Raw genomic sequence first — 16807 nt, 5'->3', positions numbered from 1 at the left:
ATCAAATCAAGTTTTATTTATATAGCACATTTATAACGATTTTTGGTCGAGCCAAAGTGCTGTACATATAATAAAAATAGCCTACATCAGAGACACTTTACAGCTAATACAACAGCAAAGATTGTTCAGAATATCATTATGAGAAATAACGACACCCTCTGTCCGTAGACCCTCACATCGTACAAGGAAAAACTTCCGGAGAAAACCCACAGTTTAAAGGGGGAAAATGGGAGAAACCTCAGGGAGAGCAACAGAGGAGGGATGGGATCCCTCTCCCAGGACGGACAGACGTGCAATAGATGCCGTGTGTAAATCGAAGAGGTAATACATTTTACAGCATAGGTAGTCCAAATGTTAGGAAATGCATGTGTTTGTAATAAGAAGATGAATCTACGAAGATGTCAATTACAATCCTGCGGGAGCTTTCAGGGAGGCAGCATGACGAGACCCAGGAAAGGACTGCAGAGACAGGTTTAGCCACGACCCGAAGTTCACGATTTAATCCAGAACTCAGGATAGAGGATCCAGGACACAGGACCACAGCAAGTAAGAGAGTAAGAAACATAGGTGGAGAGGCACACTCAGGGAACAAGGTCCCCACTGGAGCCTTAGTTGGAAATTGATTAGAGATAGGGAAAACGCTGTGTCTACGAATCGTAACACTTCCCGGCCTGTCTAAGCCACTCTGCAAACCTTTTCCCTCTAATAAAACCTCGAGAGGTTAGAGAGGGAAAAGGTATTGGATAAAAGTTATTCTTGATAAGAGAAGCCTAGAAGGCCAGAGAGAAAAGTGAGTTTTAAGTGTTGATTTAAATAAATAAGATTCAAATGAATTCAAGAGAATTACTTAAACTGTGTTAAACAGTAGGCCAGCCGATTGGAAAGTGAATTTATGTGCATATGAAAATTGATTGCTAAACAATAAGTACATAGGCCTATCCATTATTGGCTTATATTATAATGTCATACATTTTAGAGGTTTTTTTTCAGTTGTGAAGTATAATGTTCTTAACATTATATACCTATTTTAGCTTTATATCATTTCGTCATTTTAGAGTTAGGCAGCACTGCTGGGGCAGAAACTCACCAACACAAGGGCATCTTGGCGAGGAGGATGCCGTTAAGCTTCAAATGTTTGATAAACAGCTCTTCTTTATTGAATTTAAATGACATTTGTGTCATTATCCTTGAAAGCAAAAAAACATGTTAAAACACAAAAGCTGGTTTTAAAACTGGCTTCAAATGCAATCAGTTTGAATGCACAAACTTGTGGGAAAGAAACCAAAATAAACCAATTTAATAATTTGGTAATAAACCAAATACCATTGTAAAAAACAGAAGAAGAAAAAACAGATATAGATGTAAACGATATAGAGCCATTGCTCATACAATTTACTAAGCTTTGTTACTCAAGACATAGGCCTAGTCAGACCTAGGTTAATTGCATGGTTTAATCAAATTCATGTAGGCCTACTCAATTATTACCTGATTTCATCTAAGTGACGGTTACATAATCTGAAAAGGCACTTTATACATAGTAATTATGCCAGTGGGCCTACGCAATGCAAGAATACACCTGTGCAGTCGAGGCTGCAGATCGCCGCATATGATACTCTTTATCCCAGCAGCCCATTGTATACAGCGAAGGAAACCCTGTGCCGTGAGCAGCCATCTTGGATAGACAGATCATACTTGAGCCAGGATAACCTGCATTCCTCTTCTGAACAGCTCAAGAACACAAAGCTCTAAAGACTTAATATCTGGTAAGGACAGAACATAGGAAATACTTTAACAGACAAATACACACACCGCCCGAGTAACGTTGAGATTATGGTAATAAATGATGGAACGATTTGGAGCTAGCCTGTGTTTTCCAGCTAACTGGCAAGCTAACGATGCAAGCTATCAGCTAACAGATAGCTAATACTATGTTGTTTTTTTATGTTAAGCTGCCAAGAATTTGGATACATTACACATTAAACTGCGAAAGAACACTCATCTATGCAAAATATTACGTGCTCATCAATTACTTAATATAGGTTGACATGCACTAAGCAACGCATTTACCATAATCCAACACTCGCAGCTAGTTTACAGCTAACTGGCATGCTATAGCTAACGCTAGCTGTCGTTAGTTTGGTGTATGTTGACTTTTGTGAAATGATGCAGAAACCAAGTTAATTCACTAACCTTATTATAACAAGTGGAAGGCATTTTATCAATTCCCATTGTGTAGATATACGCAACCGACTTACGTCTTGAAATATAATCGTATGTTATTTGTTGTCAAGATGTAGCAGGTAACCAGCTAACGCAAACTTAACTGTCAAAACGGCTAATTTAGGGCCTAGATTGTTATTAGACGCGATCATGTAATGATGTTCTAACTTCTAACCAAGTCAATGTCCAGATGTTCCTGGACATTGACATTTCTAGCTTGTTGTTTGCTGAATAACAGCAGAGATTTAACCAAACCGATGCTGTCACTTAGCCGGTTGTTGGGCTAACTAGCCACCGTCGTTGTGAGTTTGCATGACGTTACCGTTACAATGTTGAATACATGAGTTAACATCGGACACTTTAGTCGTGTTTGTTTGGATTTGTGAATTCAGACGGGTTCTGTTTATAAGTCCATAAGACATAGCGTGATCAATTGTTCTACAGCAATGGGAAAAGGGTCCGATCATTCATTAGCCAATGTGTTAGCCTCCTTGTGCCTTTCCAAGCAGATGTTTACAATAAATACAAAACTGAAGTTGATCACAAGTACACCATTTATGTCTTAAATGTCTTCACGGCTAAATAGGATGTTATCTTTAATATATATTGCTGCACCATTTCTTTTTATTGTACTTGTGCAGTCTGTGTATAAACAGGCTTGATCTGAAACTTGAATAACAACGTTGCCTGTTATTTTGTATTGATTTATTTGTATACAAGGTTTGTAAAACCTCATAAATTCGATTTGTATGCATTGTGAAAGTGTGCTTCGTCTAGCCGGCAAATGGTAGTAATCTCACTTTGTTGTTTCACATAATTTAGTCACATGATTTGAAAAGTAGGCCTCATCATCAGGGAGGCACTGTGGCCATATGTGTGTCATGATTTCCTGATGGCCCAGATTTACGTCGTGCACCATTACTCTATGGGACATGGCTCTGAGATGAGCAAAGGCAGGGAAAGACTCAGTGTGTTGGGGAGTGTCAGAGAAGTGCTGATGCTGCAGTCTGATCACATGGTCTTGATTTGCCTTCTCCTTGATGGATACTGTTTGGTTTTGTTTCTATGTAATGAGCAAAAAAGCTGAAAGAATGGGTTGGGTATCATTCCTGAAAAACATTTAGCTTTGACTGGTTTGAGGATACATTCTCTCAAGGTATACCTTCCAGAGCAGTGTAAGCCATAACACTGACTGGGCATAGAGACGCCCCATGAAGATCATGTGACTGGAAGCAGCCTGGTTGAAGGCCCTCAGATTTTGAATCTTTAAAGCATAGCAATTATGTAATTTCGTGATTTCTTAATGGCATCTTTCTCATTTTGAAACCCACTCTTCATTCACTTATATTAGACTGTCATGTTGGTGTTTTTTAAGTGTTGAACTTGGACATGCATTTGTATTCAAAACATTTGTCATAGGGATAGATTCCCAGATAGTGTATACTGATCACATAAGAAGTTCCTAGTTCTACATATTGCTTTTAGCTTAGGTTAGCTAGCTGGTGTTAAGCTCAGTGATAACCATATGTCAGGTCAGGTTGCAGAGTTTCTGGGGACTGTGGGTGTGAGCCAAGTCTTGACTGGACACCATCAAAAACATCCCTTCAAGTTGTTTACATCGTTTGTAAAAAGAAAAAGACGAAGGAACATGCTTTGAGTTATCTTAGTTATCAAATGATATGGTTTAATCTATTCATATAAAATGTATCTCAGTCTGAACATACATTTTCTCTTCTATTGATATTTTCTTTTTTTATGTGATTTCTTTTTCTTAGGCATAAGATTGTCAGTGCTTTCCTCAAAGCATGTTTGCTGGACTCAATATGAGCCATTATGATAGTACCAACCTGAACTAAGATCATTTTTATTAAAGCAGTTTCCCTCGACCTGAATTAACCTCAGTGAAGTTGCACTGCAGCCCCTCTTTATTTCCTGTCTCTGATCCTCTTTATTCTCCACTTACTCTATTTTCTAGTGCTACTGAAAGTCTACACCATTTATCCCTCTCTTCTTTCATCCCTATAAAGTCTTTTTACGGGCTTGCTCTATTTTCGCTGCTTCTCTGATTCTCACATCACACCCAGCCACATTTTGTCTGGTTGTGTCAGCATGAATCCAGCCAGTTACACATAGTCACTGAACTGCATAAGACCAGCACCAGGCTCTGATGTGGCAGAGTGATTCCTGTTTCCAGGAACTGCTCTAGCTGCCGTACACTTTTCTCTGAGCTGTAGATCAGAGGCAAGCACTCGTTCAAGGCAGACAATCTTTGCCAGGGACACGGAAACCATCAAGGCTGCTGAATGATTACGCTCCTGATTGTTGAGGCTGAATGATTGACTTCTGTATGGCAGTCTGCAGCACCTTGATACAGGATTATGAAGCAGCCTTTATTTAGGAAAACTACAACATGGGCTGGAGATCTGGAGATGGAGTAAAGGGAAATTGCTCATGAGAGAAACAAAATGCTAAAACAGCTTCAGTGATGTCACACATGACCTGATCATTTCTATATGATCCAATCTGTGCATGTTTAAAGAAAGAGCATCTCCCCATGGCTGTTCAACCAGTGTACTTGACTAGTGTGAAGGTTCTTTGTGGTAAACCTGAAGGCTTTCCCTGCATGCTGTGAATGGAGTGTGAACAATGAAGCATCAAATGGGTGTCAAGGCTATTTTTAGCCTAACTGACAATATGCTCCTGGAGGTGTTCTAATGTGCATGTAAAGAAGTGTGTGCAGTGCCATCAAAACTAGCAAGTCTCACTGTGTGGCTCTGTATAATGTGGAAGAGACGGTGGTCTTAGCATCGAAAAGTGTGTACTTAGCACTGAGGAGCCTTCTTCGCCCCTTCTTGCTAAAAATGACCCATCCCCTCACTTTGTTTACATTACCTAGCCTAGGTAACTTATTAATACTGCTAATGGTTGTTTCTGAGCCTCTTGAGGAGGGAAAGAGCAGGCACATTCACAGCATACAGTACAGTAAGGCTTAATAAATGCACATCGCAATGAAACTGGACTGAATATAACTTATATTTTGTAGATTTAAAATGACAATGCATATAAGATGTAGTAAAATATACACGATGAGTATTATTACAATGATATTCCAAATGTTGCGGGGCGATACCAGTCATTCCCCAGAGTTGATGCATCCAGGAGCATTCAGCAGTTTGTCATTGGTCATGATATTGTTTAAAGTACAAGGTGTTTTTTTTCTGCATTTGTTTATGTAACAATAAATATGAAGTGTGTGGGAAGTAGGGATGGGTATCGTTTGAAATGTATCGATTCCAGTTCTGCTTATCGATTCCAAAATTGTAAAAGAAAGAGGTCAAACGTTTAGATAATAAAAATATCTTTATTCTTTTAAGCTTTAACTGACATTTTTACAAATAAAAAATATACATGCAATACAAATGTATTGCAAAATAGCTGTGCTTTATTTTAACTGAGCTATGCCTGTGGCAAGCTGTTAAAAGGCATTACACTGTGCCTTGTCTTTTTCTTTTTTAGTGGAGTGGAGCCTCACTTCAGAGCGTTTACCGCGATCCATCTTTGGTGTTATGAAGTGACTGAGATCGTGAACTGTCTACGGGAGGGCGGGCGGAGCCTCGCTGTCAGCGCAACTTACATGATGCTGTTATTTTATTTTAAAATTTAAGGGCGGTGCCGGCCATCAGCGAACCGAGCCGGCCGTCAACGACCCGCTGACGACCAGCCGTTCTGTGATTCTCCAGAACACACAGATGTCCGCCCTTACCCTGTATTCCCTACGCTGACGACACCCAATTAATTCTGTCCTTTCCCCGCTCAGAGACCCAGGTCGTCGCACGCATCTCTGCTTGTCTAGCTGACATCTCTCAGTGGATGTCTGCTCACCACCTCAAGCTCAACCTTGACAAGACTGAACTGCTTTTCCTTCCGGGAAAAGATTGTCCCACTCTTGACCTAACAATCAACATCGGCACCTCGATTGTTTCCCCGACTCAGACTGCAAGGAATCTGGGTGTGACCCTAGAAAACAAACTGTCCTTCACTGCAAACATCGCTGCTACAACCCGCTGCTGCAGATACACGCTTTACAACATCAGGAGGATACGTCCCCAGCTGACCCAGAAAGCGACGCAGGTTCTGGTCCAGGCTTTCATCATCTCACGCCTAGACTACTGCAACTCCCTCCTGGCTGGTCTACCTGCATGTGCCATCCGACCTCTGCAGCTCATCCAGAATGCAGCGGCTCGTTTGGTCTTCAACGTTCCTAAATTCTCCCACACCACGCCACTCCTCCGCTCCCTTCACTGGCTTCCGGTAACTGCTAGAATCCACTTCAAGACACTGGTACTTGCGTACCATGCTGCGAATGGATCTGGCCCTTCCTACATCCAGGACATGGTTAAACCGTACACCCCAGCACGTGCACTCCGCTCTGCATCAGCCAAACAGCTCGCTGCACCCGCACTGCGAGGGGGACCCAAGTTCCCATCAGTAAAAACACGTGGGTTTGCTATCCTGGCTCCAAAATGGTGGAATGAGCTCCCCATTGAAATCAGGACAGCAGAAAGCTTACACATCTTCAGGCGCAGACTGAATACTCATCTCTTTCGACTCAACTTCGAGCGATAGAATTATTAACAAGGCACTTATATACTAATAAAGGACTGGCTTATCTAAAGCCAGTTGAGTAGCACTTGAAATGTTTTAGCTCTATGAAACCTGATGTACTTATATGATTCTGTTTTCTTCAAGTTTGTACTTTGTTGCTCGAACGCACTTATTGTAAGTCGCTTTGGATAAAAGCGTCAGCTAAATGCAATGTAATGTAATGTTACATATTAGTCATTCGGGACAAAAATGTCCACTTCCAAAAACTACTCTAAAATGAAAACAGATTAATATTTTTTTTAACTTTTTGGGGTTAAATCTTTTAATCAACTTCAGTCCTGATCAAAAATACCAAATGTTAAATTATGTTCAGGATTTTAACCCTTGAACTGCCAGTTTGAAAACATGAATTTGCGTTTTCTATGAAAAACATGCACAAAAAGGCAGTTATTTTCTATATAATAAATGTTGGGGGGGGTGGCTTTTATTTTTTGTTATCACAGTCTTGGATATGTCAAAGATTAGCAGCAAAATTGATTTTTTTGCATTATTAATTTTTGCACAAAATCAGATTAAACAAAAAACTCACACATTTGCCACTCGTGTCCCATCCACTCCCATTATAACCACATCTTTTGATCTCTCCACCATACCGGTATAAAATCATGCATTTTGTAATGTCAGGGTTTTATATTGGAGGAAAATAGTTCAATTTGTCCTTTTTATTCTGTATCATATATAATCCCGAATCCCACAGACATTTCTCAGCTGATACCACTCTTCCACATCCATACCAACACACCTACATCATATTAGTTTCATACATGTATTCCAATGGCTGTCAGAGCCCCATTATACAACAGGCAAAGAAACCAAGAAATGACAAGCATGTAATTCAATGGTAAAATGTCACATCTGGTGATATAGAATAAAAAGGACAAATTGAACTATTTTCCTCCAATATAAAACCCTGACATTACAAAATGCATGATTTTATACCGGTATGGCGGAGAGATCAAAAGATGTGGTTATAATGGGAGACAATGGGGACACGAGTGGCTAATGTACGTTTTTTTGTTTAATCTGATTCTGTGCAAAAACTATTAATCCACCGAAAAATAAATGTTGTTGCTAATCTTTGACATATCCAAGACTGTGATTTAAAAAAAAAAAAAGCAGACTGTAACTTTTTTGTTCAATCTGATTTTGTGAAAAAATTAATAATGCAAAAAAATCTATTTTGTTGCTAATCTTTGACAGACTGTTATATAAAAAAAAAAAAAAGAGCCGGTCACCAGATATGTATTTTTTGGAAAATAACTCATTTTCTGTTTTCATCATGAAAAAAAAAAGCGGTTTCATGTATTCAAAATGGCATTTAAAGGGTTAAAATCCTGAAAATGATTACATTTTTGTTATTTTCTATTAGGGCGGGAGTTGCTTTAAAGATTGAACCCCAAAAAGTTGTGAAAAAAAACTTTTAATATAATGTTTTTATCTTTATCTTTTTGTCTTTTGCAGTGGACATTTTTGTCTCGAATGACTAATTTGCGTAGTCCAATCGAATGATACCGGAGTGTTAAGTTAATGATTGCTAATATAATTAATCACTTTGTTATTATCAGTGGGTAATACAAAATTGTGAAAGATAATAAGGTAATTACTCAATCAGTGCAACAAACTATTTGGTTATGTTGTGATAATTCACATCCGTACAGAGGTTTTCTGTTTTTATTTCTGTACTTTAGTGTGCATTGATGAAGCATCTGGCCAGCCTGGGCTCACATTGTAACAGTCCTCTGCTCTGATAGGATTAAGGTTGTTGAATAACACCGGCCCTTACATGACCAATTTAAATAGACGTCAACAAATCTGCTATTTCATTTGCACTCAGAGATGCTCAAATTAGATTTTTTTTAAGGTTGTATTTTTGTTGATAATATATTTGTGACTAATCTCTGTGTAGCCTAAATCTCTATATGTTTGTTATTCATAACATATGTTGTATTATTTATTACTGTGGCAAGTTAACCTTAATTAAACAAATGAACATTCCTGAATCAGTAACCCAGCATGCAGAATACATGTTTAGTGGATATGGTTTGTAAGATATAAGAATACATTTGTACTTTTATATAAAAAAATAACACCTCACAAATGAAATTGAATTATTGCCCCTGTCTGAATATCTAGAAAATATCTAAGAAGTAAAACTGCATATTGCCTTTCCTCACAGTTTACGTGCCTAAACTTCCCCTTCTCTTCTCTCTTTCAGAGCCACAATGGCCACCGCACCGTACAACTACTCCTACATTTTCAAATACATCATTATCGGTAAGTGAACGATGCTCTTCATCGATGCCATGTTAAACAGCTTTTGGTTGCAGTGCATTGATTTGTCGTACTTTCTCAAAAAGCTCCAATAAACCACGATCTATCTTTACTGTATGTTACCCTTTACCAGTGGAGGCGCTAGGGGGTGGCTACTTGGGCTCAAGCCCCGGATGTTTTCTCAAAAGCCCTGAATGTTTCACTTAAAGCACTTTTTAAAACATTTTTAAACGTCTCGTGAGTAATGTGCAGTACCGGAGTCCAACAGGAGCTGCAGGACAGTAGCCTGCGTACTGCGTAGCCTTCCCTGCCCTGAAGACGAAGTGATCCTTCGTTAGCGTGAAGAGTCTGCTTTAAATCCGCCGCTGCCCTTTACACTGAGTGGATCTAATATGTAATGCTATATGTAAATGAACTACTTTGTGCTGCTTATTAATTACCCGTTTTAGAATGCACTGCAAATGAATTATGAAATGCCTTTCCCCTTTAAGACTTATGTTCCACTTTTAGTGAACATACTGCTGCTTTTACCTGTACATACATTCACAGACAGTATGCATACACAAACACCCACAGCCCTGGGCTACCCTCCTCTTCTGTGAAACTTAAAACACCCTGACTCAAAGCTAACAGTCAGCCCGGATCTTAAAGGGAAGTGTTTACGAGTCTAAAAGAGTAGCCTGTGAATGTCTAGAAAAGTGAAGCTAACTCACAGCTTGGTTGTAAAAGGGAAGCTTTTAAGGTCTTGTGATCCTGCTTGTTGCAGTTGCACACACTTTTATAAGCTTCCTTTGATTGTTCTAGCTTACTAAGATGAGCAGCCGTTGGTGCAGCCTGGAGTTTCTATCCAAATTACTGACATCACTGCGTTTCCCTAGCTTATAGTATCCCCCAGAGGCATCAATATTGACACACTTTGAAGATGAACGTGTTCAGTCAAAAGAATGTATTGCTTGCAGCATTGTTTTTCTGCTCTGCTGCGGGTGAAGGACTCATGACTCACTGATGGTTACACAAACAGGATCAATGCACCAAATACTAGGGATGCACGATATTGTTTTTTTGAAACCGATACCGATAACTTCCTGCTTCTCAAGACCGATACCGACAATAATATGATATATATATATATATATATTAAATGTACTTGTAGTTTTTGCACACCTGGTGGTAAAAAAAATACTAGTAGTGAGCAAATGACATGAGCATTACTACTATGAACAAAACAAAGCCAAGAACAGTTTGGACTCTTCAAAGTGACCATATTTATTTTCCCAAATAAATATAATTGAGTCAATCAGTCAATGACAATGTGTTTCCCTGAACAATGAATGCCATCATTTCTATGATGAAGTTAGAGATTGTTTTAGCCCTGGGGTCGTCTCTGGCAAACTTCTTGCCTTTTTCAAAAGTCTCGTCGATAGGTAAAAGCCCCGGTGCCTTTGCAGCTGGCTTTGGATTCGCCGCTAGTTTAGCAGCGCAGGCGTCTTTAACACACCATCGTAGCAATGGCGATGTTTCAGGTGACTAATCAGGTTGGAAGTATTATAGCTCGTTGCCTTTTTTCCCTCCTCGTGGAACTTCTGCATTGCATTTGTAAATACAAATAGCAAGCGAACTATCTAACTCTGAAACTTTGAAATAGTCCCATACTACCGACAACATGTTTGTTTACTGTCCTGGCTTCACGGCCGCACACCATTTACGTCACAGCCAGGCATGAGTTAGGGAGCGCTGGATTTGTGAAAAACTCCCCTCTTCCTAAACCACTAATACCACAGTACTGGCAAAACGGGAGGAGCCGAGTGAAAAACAAGCGCCCCTCATCCCAATCCACCCACACCGCAGTATTTTTTTCTTTTTTTTTACCCCAAAAATATATTGTATCAGGGCTATTAATACTTTTATCGGGTTTATCGGGATGACGTCATAATTACTAACATCGAACCGATAATTATCGTGCACCACTACCAAATACCTTTAACATGCATCGTTAACATTTCAACAGTACACATTATACTCCAGTCTGTCTTTTCACTCCACATGAAATGTTAAGTATTTCCGCTGATACAACATGTATGGGGGCTGCAGGCTTGGATAAAGAAACGCTGTTATTTCCTCGGCTGACCTGAGTGTTTCTCCCTTTCTCTCCACAGGGGACATGGGGGTAGGGAAGTCATGTTTGCTTCACCAGTTCACAGAAAAGAAATGTAAGTGCTGCCCTGATTTTGACTCCCTTTTTCGTGTGAGCTTGCGCATGTGAGTGTGTGAGGTTGCCAGGGTTAACTGGAGTGCCTAAATCACTAAAGCTTTCTTTATACGCCAGCGGAAGTGAGAGGCATAGAAGTGGAGTGTGAGCGCAACAGTAGGAGACTCTTCTTCTGCGTGTGACTCAGCTGCAGCCTCCCATCGCCATTCAGCTCCGCTTTGTTAGAGCTACTATTGACGAGCCAGATGCTGTGTTCCTCATTCACTTGCCACCATCACTTTCTGCACACACACACACACATATTGGTGGGGTTTAGAAAAGGTTCTCGGTGTCGGTTCAAAATAAATGTACCGCTTTCTGGGCGTTGATACTTTGAATTTATAAGTGAGTATAATGACTCTAAAGACTGATTAATTGATTATGATTGATGCACCTGCATGGCTGACAATGGAGGTGTGTGTGTGTGTAAGAGAACTTGAACACACTTCCCTTCACACTAACTGTACATGTTCTCCCTTTTTTTTAAACTTAAAAAAGACGAATTATTGCTAATTCAATGGAAAAAATGCAATTGAAATTAAACTAAATAATAAATGCTGATACAGAAATGAATAAAGTTAAATAATGTAATCAAAATTGAGTGTATAAAATGGCATTAGTCAAACTAAATGACCCCAAGAGCCGTCTCGAATTCATCCTAACCTCACTTCCTCTCCCCAGTCATGGCGGACTGCCCCCATACGATCGGCGTGGAGTTTGGCACGAGGATAATCGAGGTGAGCGGGCAGAAGATCAAGCTGCAGATCTGGGACACGGCGGGGCAGGAGCGCTTCAGGGCGGTCACACGCTCCTACTACCGCGGGGCCGCAGGGGCGCTCATGGTCTACGACATCACCAGGTACAGGCCATGGTTCATTGTTAAGGTCTGTGAGAGACACGGTTACTACACAGCATCGAGTTTACACTAAAGCTCAAGAGGAAGGTTAATGGATGCAAAACAATCTGATAAGCACACAGCCCTCCACTATAGACTCCTTCTTGAACAAAAGACAAGTGAGATGGCATCAGGGGTGTGCCAAATAAACACAGCTCAACATGTGGAATGTCCCTCCACACCACACCCACTGCAGCAGAGCCTAGGAACAGCACTTAACTGGGAGAGCTAATATTATTGTTTACATGCCTGTTAATGCGGCCACTCGCGGCTCCTGCTCGGCTAACTGGAGACAAATATTTGTTGTGTCAATCTTTAAAACACACAGCTGATCTTTGTCCATATCCTGTTATCAAAGGGTGTGGCTTTTATAACCAGTTTATTTGTCTATTATTGGCTGTAGTTCAAGTTTGTTCACATGGTATATGCTACACGCTTGTTTTAAAGGGTACAGTGTGTCAGTCAGTGCAGTTAACTTCAGATATGAGAATAGACTGATTCATTGGCAATCGGACAACATTTTAATCCGTATTGTTGTCAGGCCAGAATTTCACAATTAATGCTACCCTCGTTTTAGAGCTAACCAGATCCCCTGCATGATTATTGTCACTAAGATCAAACTCTGAGGAAATGGTCCATTTAAAGAAAACAGGAAATGTTAGATTAGACTGAAACCAGTGACAGGAATTGTCAATTCCAGAAACCCCTAAAAATGTTCCCTATCTGAAATGAGGTTGTGTCACTGTTGCTCTCTCCTCATCCTGATTTGTGTAGCAGCTGCTGATCCTGATCCCTCCTCAGACGTGGCATCGTTAAGTCTTCTTTGCCTGTTGTCATAGTAACCCCTGTCCCCTTTGTTGATGTCATGCAGGAGAAGCACGTACAACCACCTCAGCAGCTGGCTGACTGACGCCAGAAATCTCACCAACCCTAATACTGTGAGTACAAAGATACAGTAACGCTCTCTTCATTCTGTGTCATCACTCTAACTCAATGCCCCAGCATCCTCTGCCCTCTGTATTTTTTTCTGTCCTCCTGTGACCTTTAAGTATCCCCCTGTTGTCACTTCCTCTGCTTCCCATCCTTTAGTTTCCCCTGTGTCTCCCCCCCCCCCCCCGAGCCTGTTCAAAGCCACAGAGCCCTGTCCATTTCTTAAATTGAATTTCTTGGTAAATATGATTAGCTCTAAAACACACTTCTCTGATTTACTGAACTGTGCTGTGTTCAGGGAACTGTATTTCTAAAATATGCCACGCCAGGATTTGAACATCAAGTAAAAATGTTTTCCTGGTATCTAAACAACAGAGGTTTATTTATTTTGAGCTATCCTTACACATCATGTAATGGTTTCTTGTTTCCCTCTCATCTTTATGGGTAAATATGCCCACAAGCTTATTAATTATGAATGTCATTTGAGACATGGGTTTTTGTGGTGTCCTTCCTGTCATCTCTTATAATAACAAAGTAGTAGAAGCAATCTGCAGAAGCATCTTAGCCTCGTTTTGTTTTCACTGAGTCTCCTTGAATCAGCCGTGTGATGGCAGTGTTGGACTCATTACCACTGTGTATCATTACAGTACTGCAAGTGTCAACATGTGTTCCTTGCGAGATGGGAAACATAATGAAAACATTATCTGATCACTTGAGTCTGAATGAAAGCAATAGGTTGTGTAACACTTCTTGGAATTAAGAAAGAACTTCTAAATATCTTGGCTCACTTTCCCAAAAACAGCCAGTAATTCAAAAAGGAAGATTTAATTTGACTTACAGAAGTATTTGTGTAGATTTGTGCCTATTACTTGTCATTGGATAGAGCAAAGTGAGGATCATTGTGAGAAGTGAAAGACAAGTCAACGCGCTGCAGTAGGAGTCTATGGAGAGTCTGCCACTGCTACAACAAGGAGGCTTACATTACATGAGCTCATTACAGGTCTAATTGCATCAGTTGCTATGGGCGCAGTCTAGTGTGTTTGTTTGTTGTGTCTCTCTGCTCCTCAGCAGCGTAACAACTGCTCTAGGAACAGTGTTCTAATACTGCCTTCTAAGCTCTTGGAAAACGCATTTCTCACCCGCCACGTTCATGTCTCTGTTCCTCAGGTGATCATTCTCATAGGAAACAAAGCGGACCTGGAGGCCCAGCGGGACGTCACGTACGAGGAGGCCAAGCAGTTCGCTGAGGAGAACGGTGAGACAAACGGAACATCAGGAAGAAAGGAACGAGGAATATAGGCGGAGGAAATATTTTTGCTTTAGGGATTTCAACATGCTGTTAGACTTTAAGGAATGAACCAATCGGTAAATCAGTCATTTTGCAAAGACCTCTTTCAAAACTGGGACTAATCAATCCTCAATTTCAACACTATAATCACATTTCCAACAAAATGTCCAAATAGTTAGAAATAAAATACAGCAATAATATGAGATCCAGATTGTTTATAACAGGAGCCCCTATGGCTGCTTTCAAGAGGCAGACGTGAAGATTAATACCCCTAATATCCTTTTCTATTTATATGGCTGGGACAGAAACTAGGAGAAGGTGACCTGAGGAAAGCGGGGATATTAATCAAACGAGCGGGCGATTGAGAACTTGGCACTTGAGCACTGTGAGCTTGTAACAATGTTTTACTGAATGTGTCATTGCGTCTGCTTTATGTCCCCCAGGTCTGTTGTTTCTGGAAGCCAGTGCAAAAACGTAAGTCTGCTCAGCCTCAGCGACTCTCTGCTTACATTCTCTAACTCCCAGTTGCCTCCTTTCTCACATTTGTGTGTTTTTCGCTCCGTGTTTCAGAGGTGAAAACGTTGAGGACGCATTCCTGGAAGCCGCCAAGAAGATCTACCAGAACATCCAAGATGGCAGCCTGGACCTGAACGCGGCTGAGTCGGGGGTCCAGCACAAGCCGTCGGCCCCCCAGGGCGGCCGGCTAACCAGCGAACCACAGCCCCAGAGGGAAGGGTGCGGGTGCTAATGACGAAGCAAACTCTCGTCATCCTCCCTTGCTCCTTCCTTCTCTCTCCGTCTGTCCCTCAACCCCCCCCCCCCCCAACATCCATTCCTTCACCTCCGTACGTCCATCCCCCCTCCTCCCTCACTGCACCAGGAGCATGAGAGCAGGGCGAAGGACAGAGGGATGGATATCAACTGGGGCCAGGCTGAGCTGGGCGGACTACATCTCTCCCCTCCTCCCCTCTCTTTCTCTCTCTAAAATCTGTCTGTGTTGTCGTATCATAACTCTCCTCTTTTACTCCCCTCCGCTCCTCTCGCACCATTCAGCGTGGTCCCCCCCCTCCCCGTCACAGTATGGTAGACGCCACCACAAGGGTTACCAACACTTTAGATAGACGTCACACGATAAACCGAGACTGTTTTTTACGTTTGGTTTTATAGCTGTATATGACATGTAAACACTGCATTAAGTTTCATCCACCGCGAATCAGTTCTTACATGTAGTCTCCTAACATCCTGCATGGTTTACCACTGGAGCATTTGACACAGACATGCGGGTGCGATATCTCACTCCCTCATGTTTGTGAGATCAGACGGGGACGAAGATGCAGTCACACAGGCAGAGGGTCTCGAGTGTGTTTCGAAGCCGAGAGAGCGTTTTCAGAAGGACTAAAACTTGCTTGTGGTTTTTAATTCTGTTTCTGCTGCTCGGCACCAACAGAGTTCCTTCGCCAGATGTGGCCACACTGATGTTCTCAGGAGAGAGAGGAGGAATACTTTACAAAACCAGGAATTGCCCACAAATTCCTTTGGAAGTTATTCCTCAGTCTCTCCTCTGAGAAATCACAGGGAGACATATTCTCCCGTCTTTTTAGTGAGAGTCTGTTGAGAAGTTGGGTGGGGGACTATAAAAAAAAAACATGGCTTTTCTGTTTGATAGATTCACTCACATCGGCTTCTCTAAACCAGCTCTCCTCGCCCGTCCAACCCCCTCTCCCCCAAGCTCTCCCCCAGGTCATATCAACCGATTCTGTCTTTACCAGCATTTTCTTTGTCATTGTTTGTTGCCTTACTATAATTCATGTTAGTACCCTCATCTTTATTATTGTATCGCTGCACTTGCTCTTCACACTGCTGTTGGACTCACCTCCGAGTCAATGAAATCAACTCTTTTTAGATAAAGCATTTTACCGGAGAATAAAAATGCAAAGTGTTGGTTCACATTGTATAAAGAAATATCAGCAGCATGGTCAGAAAGTGTCAACAATCCTTTGTCTCTGGCGCTGCACTGTTCCTTTGGCCAGTTGTTCCTCTGCCTTGTATAGTACAAACACCGAGCGGCATGCACCCCCCCCCCCCCCCCCCCCCCCCCCCCAAACACCCTGAAATTATCACAAATTCAAGTTTCTTTTTCAAGTTAAAAAGAAACGTTCTGTACCATAGTGATCCCCGATTGGACAGCTGTATATATCGCTTCTTAACTATCGGTGATGACCTCGCTACTTGGAAATGTAGACATTTAGCTGGCTCTGCCAAGATCTGTACAGTTGATGTGCTTAGTGGG

The 16807-nt window shown here is 41.3% G+C and overlaps 1 protein-coding gene and 1 long non-coding RNA gene across 2 annotated transcripts; one reads left to right on the top strand and one right to left on the bottom strand.

The window, feature by feature from the left end:
* The first annotated feature begins 1608 nt into the window (after window positions 1-1608).
* rab14l (RAB14, member RAS oncogene family, like) lies at window positions 1609-16616 on the top strand. Its single transcript, XM_079658717.1, has 8 exons — window positions 1609-1763; window positions 9101-9159; window positions 11313-11366; window positions 12086-12263; window positions 13171-13237; window positions 14397-14484; window positions 14961-14991; window positions 15088-16616. The coding sequence occupies exons 2-8, from the start codon at window positions 9108-9110 to the stop codon at window positions 15263-15265; spliced, it is 648 nt and encodes a 215-aa protein (XP_079514843.1). The 5' UTR covers window positions 1609-1763; window positions 9101-9107; the 3' UTR covers window positions 15266-16616.
* Window positions 16429-16801, bottom strand: LOC307024520. Its single transcript, XR_013803913.1, has 2 exons — window positions 16639-16801; window positions 16429-16520 (listed from the first exon to the last, which is right to left on the bottom strand). It is a non-coding gene; the product is annotated as an uncharacterized lncRNA (long non-coding RNA).
* Between the last annotated feature and the right edge of the window lie 6 nt (window positions 16802-16807).

This window comes from Notothenia rossii (genome assembly GCF_949606895.1).
Source record: "Notothenia rossii genome assembly, chromosome: 11".
Taxonomy (NCBI): domain Eukaryota; kingdom Metazoa; phylum Chordata; class Actinopteri; order Perciformes; family Nototheniidae; genus Notothenia; species Notothenia rossii.
This window is presented reverse-complemented; position numbering and strand designations above follow the sequence as displayed.

Bases quoted from the DNA above. Each gene is read 5' to 3' on its own strand.
- rab14l (XM_079658717.1), top strand. From the start codon at position 9,108: ATGGCCACCGCACCGTACAACTACTCCTACATTTTCAAATACATCATT. The intron at 11,367-12,085 runs GTAAGTGCTGCC...TCCTCTCCCCAG, and splicing joins CCAGTTCACAGAAAAGAAAT to TCATGGCGGACTGCCCCCAT. The intron at 12,264-13,170 runs GTACAGGCCATG...GATGTCATGCAG, and splicing joins ATGGTCTACGACATCACCAG to GAGAAGCACGTACAACCACC.